The sequence below is a fragment of the Castanea sativa genome, chromosome 5, assembly GCF_040712315.1.
Source record: "Castanea sativa cultivar Marrone di Chiusa Pesio chromosome 5, ASM4071231v1".
Taxonomy (NCBI): Eukaryota; Viridiplantae; Streptophyta; class Magnoliopsida; order Fagales; family Fagaceae; genus Castanea; species Castanea sativa.
The window spans coordinates 32,274,642-32,282,920 of record NC_134017.1 but is presented as its reverse complement, the minus strand read 5'-3'; the positions used below and the strand labels follow the sequence as shown (position 1 = coordinate 32,282,920).

At 35.4% G+C, this 8,279-nt stretch overlaps 2 protein-coding genes across 2 annotated transcripts; both read right to left on the bottom strand.

Annotated features, from left to right (window-relative positions):
* Positions 1-1,490: 1,490 nt before the first annotated feature.
* Positions 1,491-2,884, bottom strand: LOC142635076 (uncharacterized). Its single transcript, XM_075809289.1, has 2 exons — positions 2,698-2,884; positions 1,491-2,167 (listed from the first exon to the last, which is right to left on the bottom strand). The coding sequence occupies exons 1-2, from the start codon at positions 2,882-2,884 to the stop codon at positions 1,491-1,493; spliced, it is 864 nt and encodes a 287-aa protein (XP_075665404.1).
* A 1,134-nt stretch (positions 2,885-4,018) lies between these two features.
* On the bottom strand, positions 4,019-5,204 carry LOC142633821 (early nodulin-like protein 19). The gene is made up of 2 exons (XM_075808070.1): positions 4,945-5,204; positions 4,019-4,576 (listed from the first exon to the last, which is right to left on the bottom strand). Exons 1-2 carry the CDS (start codon positions 5,114-5,116, stop codon positions 4,224-4,226), a joined length of 525 nt encoding a protein of 174 aa, XP_075664185.1. The 5' UTR covers positions 5,117-5,204; the 3' UTR covers positions 4,019-4,223.
* Positions 5,205-8,279: the final 3,075 nt, after the last annotated feature.

Here is an 8,279-nt window from a genome sequence, read left to right as displayed (position 1 = left end):
TCAAAGGATTAGCCAATTACATAAAAATATGTCCTTAACAAATGTGTTACATCTTCAAATAGAAGATGAGATGTAAAGTGTACTGCTAAGTGGTATGCTAAAAAGTCATATAGAAGAAAGTGATACGTTAAAATAGATAAAGTAACTTTTTGTTATAATAATATTTTCTAGTGCTCTAAGTTTTTTATTAATTTCAGCATCACAAACAAAAGAAAAAAAAATGTGGACCATATCACGTTATCAACGTCATCAAGTGCACCTATTGCATGTAAAATATAAGTTAGATTACCTACAAAAATTACTAATTATATAATGTTTAAAAATAGTGTTTTGACATATGTGATTCATGTTAGGAACATATGTCAACATTTTATGTAATTGGCTAATCCTTTGACTAAACGCACTTTACTTGTAATTGGATAGATTTAGGATGTGTTTAATACTTCAGAAACACGGTTTCAAGTTCAAGTGTTAACGCCATACAAGTTTGTCCAATAATCAAGTGAAGAAGTGTTGTTCATTAAAACTTGACAACTAGTATCTATCGAGGTTTAAGAAGTTGTTTCAGCTCGAGGCTCGATAGCTGCTCGATAAATAGGGTATCTGTCGAGGTTTATGAAAAACATATTTTTAGTTCTAATTTACATCCAATCCATGATGTATATTTGGATTTTCTTTTCTCACAACCCTAAACATATATATAATGATTATTTTAAGGGCTGTCACAAGTAGCACAGTTGCACAAGAGCACAATTGCACAAGTATGAAGAAGAGTGACTAGAAACCTAGTTTGCCCTAGTTCATCTTGAAGACACTGCTGTGTTTGTGCACTGTAGAGTTTTGTGATCAAGCAACTTCATGGTCTTCATCGTGTGATGAACTAAAGAACTTTGTAGCCAACATCCTTCTCAAGTTGGTGATAAAGTCACGTACTAGGATCTGCATATCTATTGGCTAGTCACGTATTGGGATCTGTGCAATACAAGGAGAAATTGTCACTAAAGAACAATTACAATTGGGTATTGGGGTAAGGGCTCAACTGTAGGTTGGTATAAGATACTGAGATTCCTTTACTTATAACCGCTTGTTTTGATAATAGTGGATTCTCGGGAGTGGTGACCTTAAAATCACCCGGTGGAGTTTTTGCCTCATAGGTTTTCCCCATTCGTAAACAAATCACCGTGTCAAATTTAATTTCCACTGCATTATACTTTATTTGTTGATTTGTTTGTGCTACCATGCTCATTGCATGTAATTGAACCTAATTAATTCACTTAGCCAATTAATTGGTTAATTCATCACAATGGGTCAATACATTCTTGGCCTATCAAATAGAAATTAACATTATTGGTAAAGAAAAATAATTGATTAATTAATATAAATTGTATTTCAATCCACTCAATGTTAGTCGTAGATCCATCAATGAAAATATTCATAATTGAGAATTGCACCTCAAGTTTTTTTTTTGAGAACCTAGTCACTGAATATTATTAAGGTAGGCTAGTAAGGTCAGCCTGAACAATAAGTAATAGATCTGTTGGTACATCTTCCATCCAGATTTGCATATAATTAAGGGATTTTGAGTTCCTCGCTAGAGAGTGAGCTAACTTATTACCCGAGCGGCGTACAAGAGAAGTTTTAAAAGCTGAAAGAAAACTACTAAAATATACAACGTCTTGCACTAAATGTCCATAGGGTGTGAAGTTCCTGCCTTCTACTAGCAAAGCCTTGTGTAAAATTTCAGAATCCCCTTCAAGTATGATGTGATCGAAACCCAGCTCCACAGCAAGTTCAAGAGCTCTCCGTGCTGCAAGAACCTCAACCTTGATGACTAACATTGGCAGGGGGATTTTTTGAGACAACGCTGCCATAACTCGGCCTTCTTTGTTTCGTATGACAGCACGTAGTCCTGCACTTCTATCATCAGCAAATGTGGCACCTTCAAAATTAATCTTATACCGATTATCTTGGGGTGAAGTCCACGGTGCTATCTGCGTTCTTCTTTGGTTTGTGGACGTAATGGGACTGGAATGGGACTCAAGTTGTCGCTCTTGAGAGTGTTCTAGTACCTTGTCCAGTGGGAGTGTTGGTTTCCCGAGTCGGAGATTATTTCGCCGATTCCATAGGTTCCATAACACCAAGGAAAAGAGCGCCGGATCTGCCGTACCTGCAAAAATAAAACCAATAAAGTCAGTGAAGCATGTGCTCTGTTTGAGAGAGCCTTGATTCCACGCTAGTATGGAATTTCCAAGAGATTGCAAGACAGGACAGCGGTAGAGTGCGTGCATTATATCTTCATCTTCCTGTTTGCATATCTCACATCGTCCATCAGGTGTTATTTTGCGCCGAAACAAGTTTGCTTTTGTGGGCAGAGAGTTTTTGCATGCTCTCCATATCAATGTCTTCACTTTGTTTGGAACATCAAGAGCCCAGATTTTGTTCCACAACGGTTTCAGAGCTTTGGTTGATGATTGATCCAGTTGCTACACTCTAGAGGCTTCTTGTAAAAAATGGTATCCCGACTTGACCGTGTAATTTCCGTCCAGCGTGAATGGCCATATAAGAACATCATCTTGAATTGAGCGGCACAGGGGGATGTTTTTTATAACTGATGCTTCAAAGTCATAAAAACTTGATCAACTAAATCAGCCTTCCATATTTTTTGGCCTTGATCAATAAAATCTCCAACCTTTGCACCTTCCCATCCAATCACCACAGGTGTGATGATTCTAGGATTATGTTTAATAGGCAACCAGTTCTCCCCGCATACATTGACAGATAGGCCCGACCCTATTCTCCATGCTGCACCTCTCTTGATAACATCCCTCCCCTTTAAAATACTCTTCCAAGTATATGAGGCATTTGCCGAATTTTTTGCTTTCATGATTGTAGAATTTGGAAAAAACTTCGCCTTAAAAACCCGGTAAAATAGAGAATCCATGTCATGAAGTAAACGCCAAGTTTGTTTGGCTAGGAGGGCATCATTAAACAAAGCAAGGTCTTTGAAGCCCATACCCCCTTGGCTTTTGGGTTTACATAAATCTTGTCATTTCACCCAATGAATTTTTCTATTATCACCCTTTTGACCCCAAAAAAATCTGCATATCATTGATTCTATCTCATGGCATAAGGAAAGTGGTAGTTTAAAGCATGTCATAGTGTAAGTGGGTAGAGCTTGGGCCACGGATTTGATTAAGATCTCTCTTCCTGCTTGAGATAATAGTTTTGCTTCCCAACCAGCTAATTTTTTCCAAACTTGTTGCTTAATATGGGTGAAACTCTCCTTCTTTTTTCGACCCACAAGTGATGGAAGGCCTAAATATTTTTCATATTGTTGGATGACTGAAACTCCAAGCATATCTTTGATTGACGATTGCATCTCTTCGGATGTGGATTTGCTAAAGAAAAGAGTAGTCTTGGAATTGCACCTCAAGTTGGTAAGTAATTTTGTCAATATTTTCAACTAGAATTTCAAATTTTACTATAACTTAGTATAGCCTGTAAAAAACTAAAAATTTTATAATTATGACCATTCTATAAAGAAAATTATAAAAATAGAAGTGTAGAGGACTGAAGACTCTAAAAAGTGAGAAGAAAAAAAAAAAAAAAAAAAGGTAAAGAGAAAACTAACCCAAACTCTCATAGGATTGGAACGACTCGTTTTTTCACAAAGTCCAAAAAATCCTGAAGGACATCCATACTTTTCCTTTGGATTTTGGCAGGTTTAAAAGCCTAGATTCAATTTTGAAAAAATTATACAGTTTTCATGATAAACCACATTATTTGTTTATCATTCTACTAAAAAATTTTCACTTGTTTAAAGTTGTTGAGTCAGTATCAATTTCTATTTGAAAAAAATTTCTCACTTAGCAATTTTAAATAAGTACGAGTGTTTTAGTAGAATGATAAACCACATCACTTGTCCATCATAAGAATTTTATAATTTCTCTCAATTTTGCTAAGTCTAGAAAATTGCTAAAATTACTTCATAAAATTATCAATAAATGTGAGTAATGAATTTTAACAACATAATAAATATCATTAAATAATAATTAAAAAGGAAACAAAACAAAAATTAGTTACCACCCTTGACCACTCCACAAATTTAAGAAGCTCAATAGAATTTTCCAACAAATAATACATTTCCCTTAGAAGCTTTAGCTAAAATCTAGACCATGTTCAATCTTAGAAAAGACCAGGCAAAAAAAAAAAAAAAATCAGCACTACATCCAATCAGATCCAAACCAAATCAAAGCAAAAAACAGCAGCAGAGGCAGAAGGCGAAAACCCCAACCCCTGTGCAAAACCACTGGCATTGGGGCGGCAGAGTGAGAGCTCAGTGGCAGTGAGATATGAGGAGTGGGCTCAATGGGCAGAGGATGGACAACAACAGAGACCTTCATTCCGTTATAGCATTGACCATTGCCACAAATGAAGTAATATCTCTTGGCATCATTCAGGGGTATGAAATCTTTGCCACTGCTCCAGTTCCCAAATGCCCCTTCGGTGGTGCAGTTGTCATACCCACTTTGGTTTACTTCAAACACATTGTACTGATTCTTTTGGTACCTAAATGCTGTTGTAACAAACTCAATATTAATACTAGGAAAGAAACACAGTCATTATTTCATTATATTAGATAAATATATAAACATAGAGGAGAAAAGTAAATATCCATATGTTTGAAATTCATTCCTCAAAATAAATTTAAAAAAAAAATACCCAAAAAGGCAAGTTATGTTATGTTACTTTGATATGTGTTCTTTACTCATTTCCCAACAGTTTAAACATAGGTTTGTGAATGTTTTAACCCAATATCTACTTATTTGAAATAGAATCTTTGAGCATAATCTGCCGATTAGAACGTTTAAACAGATCGAGCATGTAAAACATATACAGAGAGAGAGAGAGAGAGAGAGAGAGAGAGAGAGAAGGATTACATACAGATCAGGTCTCCAACATAGAAGGTGTGGTTGTTGGCCCAAAGGGTGTAGTTGATGCCGGGGTTCCAGCCACGGTTGGCACCAACAATGTGGTCGGTAGCAAGGATTGTTGAAGCGGTGGAGATGAGGAAGATGGAGAAGATGAGCAGGTGGGCTGAACTGGACATGGTCATGCCTTGTTCATGCCTCACTCCTTTCTTGATTGATGAGATGAGATTTTTGAGTGGGAGAGAGAGAGTTGGGATACTTTGTTTCTTTTTGTGACTAGACTAGACAGTGGTAATAGTGGCACTACTACTAGCAGGTGGCAAACTGACACCTGGCAGAATAAATATGCGCAGGGAGACGTTGAAGGAATTTTAAATTTAGTGGTCCTTTTGCAGATACTATCACATGGGTTTCTATCAACAAAAGCATGGTGGATTTGAATTATTTTTGCTGAGTAGGTTAAAGATTTGAATTATTAAAGCAATTCAATGTTGTCATATGTGGAGACTCACAAATGGAACTCGTTTGGTCTCTTTATTATTTATCCATATATGTTGAACCAATTTTTTCGTGGACCATTGGTCATAGCTCCATAAAAAAGGCATTGCCTTTTCTTGCAAGCATGCTAGTAATGTCTACAAGGCCAATTCTTTTGCTAATGCCTACAAGCCATTGCTTTTTCTCGCAAGCACGCCAATGCCTAGAAGGGTATCACCATTCAGTATCACTGATAACGAGTGGGGAATGAACCCAGCTCGTGAGATCTTTTCCTATTGGGCTTTTGAAATATCAAATGGATGCTGTGTCGGTGTTCCTGATCCATAATATACATATACTTTCTCCTACTCCTTGTATAATAATTTGATGCATTTGAAAAATCCTGGTTGTATTAGGCATTAACTACTAAGTGTTGGTTTAACATGATTAATTTTGCTAACTTATTTTATTATTCAGCTTATTTTTGATACTCTTCATAAGTCTCACTGCACTTTTAGGGTACTTTTCATGGGTCTCACTATACTATTTCAACTAACTTTTACCTTTATCTACAGTACTTTTAGCAAAAAGTTTTCAGTTTTAGCAAAATAAGTTGATCCCAAATATACCCTAACTCCTACAATGATGTATTTTACCACCCAATTTTACTGGAAGAGATTAAAAAAATAAATATATAAATAAAATTATTTTTTATATTGGCGAAAATGCACTTTTGGTCCTTATATTTTGGGTCAATTTTCATTTTGGTCCCAAAATTGATTTCATTACTAATGTCGTCTCTAAAAAAAGAAAATCGTTTTAAAATGATCCTTGCCGTTAGCCAACCAACGGAAAAATCCTATGTGTCTAACGGAATGCCCTACTTGCTGACATGGCGTTGACGTAGCCATTAAAATATTATTAAAAAAAATTATTTGGAATTTTTTAAATGCCATGTCAGCATTTAAATTAACAATAAAAAAAAGCCTAATCAAAGTATTTAAACTAAATTAAAAAATAAATTAAAAAACAAGCCTTTAATTTCTTAATTTTAATTTAAACTGAAAATATAAATTTGATTTAAACTAAAATTTTAATTTCTCAATTCTCAATTTTAAAATTTTTTATCACAATCCTTTGCACCAAACCCCAATCCCAACCCCACAAATCCAAGTTCCCTAACCCAACATCAAATTTTCTTAGTCACCAACATCATAACATCAATTTAATCCCTCTCTCTACCCATTGTTCTCTCACTCCCTGTCTCTTTAATTTCTCTTTGATCTGCTCCATATCCAGACACCCATGGCTAGAGACCACAAGCTCCAAAACCCAGACACCCATGACCAAATAAAACAAAACACTCTCTTCGATCTGCCCATGGCTGAAGACTCCAAGCTCTACCTCTCTCGACCACGAGCTGCCAAGACTCAATTGATGAGGACAACGAAGAGATGGGGTGGCCGAGGAGTCGTTTCGTGGTTGGGATGGCGTCGTTTTACGAGTGGCTGAGGAGGTGGATTATGTCATTTTGGTGTTGGGGTTGGTGGTGTGAAACGATGCTGTTGGTTTCAAGGAGGCAGAAATAGCGTCATTGGATCTGCTCCAAACCCAGATCTGCTCCTGGTAAGAGCATAAAAAAGGAAAGAAAAAAAAACCATTCAGATCTGGGTTGGTGTTTGTGTATAATTGATTTTTGTGGAATAATTTGTGTAATAATTTTGGAATATTTTGGGTTTCTATTATTTTGTTCTTGAGATTGAATATTCTGGGTTTGTTGTTCTTGTGTGTTCATGATCAAGATGAATTTGGAATAGGAATTTGATAATTTGAATGTGAAATTTATGAGTTTATGGGTTTGTTGGAGATTGGTTGGTTTGTTGGATTTATTTCTTTTTTTCCTGGCATTGATGGAGATTGGATTTGGTTGCTAGGTTTGTTTCTTGGATTTGGGAAGAACATGAAGAACAAACTGTTATGTTCTTGCGAAAAAATAATGAAAAGTAAAAATAAATAAATAAATAAAATTAGATTTAAGGCTTTTTTTAAATTTAATTTATTTTTTGTTTAAATTTTCTGACATGGCTTTAAAAAAAATTAAAATGCTAATATGGCATTTAAAAATACCAAATAATCTTTTTTAATAATATTTTAATGGTCACGTCAGTGCTATGTCAGCAAGTAAATCATTCCGTTAGACACGTAGGACTATTTCGTTAGTTGGCTGACGGCAAGGACTATGTTAAAAATGATTTTCTTTTTTTAAGGATGACATTAGTAACAAAATCAATTTTGGGACCAAAATGAGAATTAATCCAAAATGTAGAGACCAAAAGTGCATTTTCACCTTTTATACTTGCTATATCCACTATCTAGTGAAGAGCTTATAGATAACAAATGAGCATGTCAACCCATTGGGGGAGTTATTAGTCATCCCATTTCTTTCCAAAAACAAAACCATGAATCCTCTATGCTGCGTGGAAAGGACACATGCATTTGTTGTTAGGAATTATGGAAAATGACAAAGTTCCACAAAATCATGGATATACAGGATTTGTTACACTTGTTTTCTTTCTTTTTTTTCCTTTTTTTAATGAGCGAGTTGTGGGTGCAATGGCAGAGGGAATGAAATATTCAAACTAGCGACCTTTCCTTCATAAGGCATGGTCCTCAATCAATTGACATTTGCAAAAATTTCAAAAATTACAAAAGAACAAGGACAATTTAAGGACGTTTTCACCATAAGTGGGTTGAAGATTTTGGTTAACAGAATTTTTTAGGAACTTTCAAGAGTTCTAAATGATTTTGTGCTATAAAACCAGATTTTAAACATAGAAAGCATGCTATTCCAAATATGTGATGGGGCAAGGG

Excerpts from the sequence above, each read along its gene's own strand:
- LOC142635076 (XM_075809289.1), bottom strand. The coding sequence starts at position 2,884 with ATGAAAGCAAAAAATTCGGCAAATGCCTCATATACTTGGAAGAGTATT. Across the intron at positions 2,168-2,697 it reads TGTGGTGATTGGATGGGAAG|GTACGGCAGATCCGGCGCTC; the intron begins GTGCAAAGGTTG and ends TTATTTTTGCAG.
- LOC142633821 (XM_075808070.1), bottom strand. The coding sequence starts at position 5,116 with ATGACCATGTCCAGTTCAGCCCACCTGCTCATCTTCTCCATCTTCCTC. Across the intron at positions 4,577-4,944 it reads CTATGTTGGAGACCTGATCT|CATTTAGGTACCAAAAGAAT; the intron begins GTATGTAATCCT and ends TTGTTACAACAG.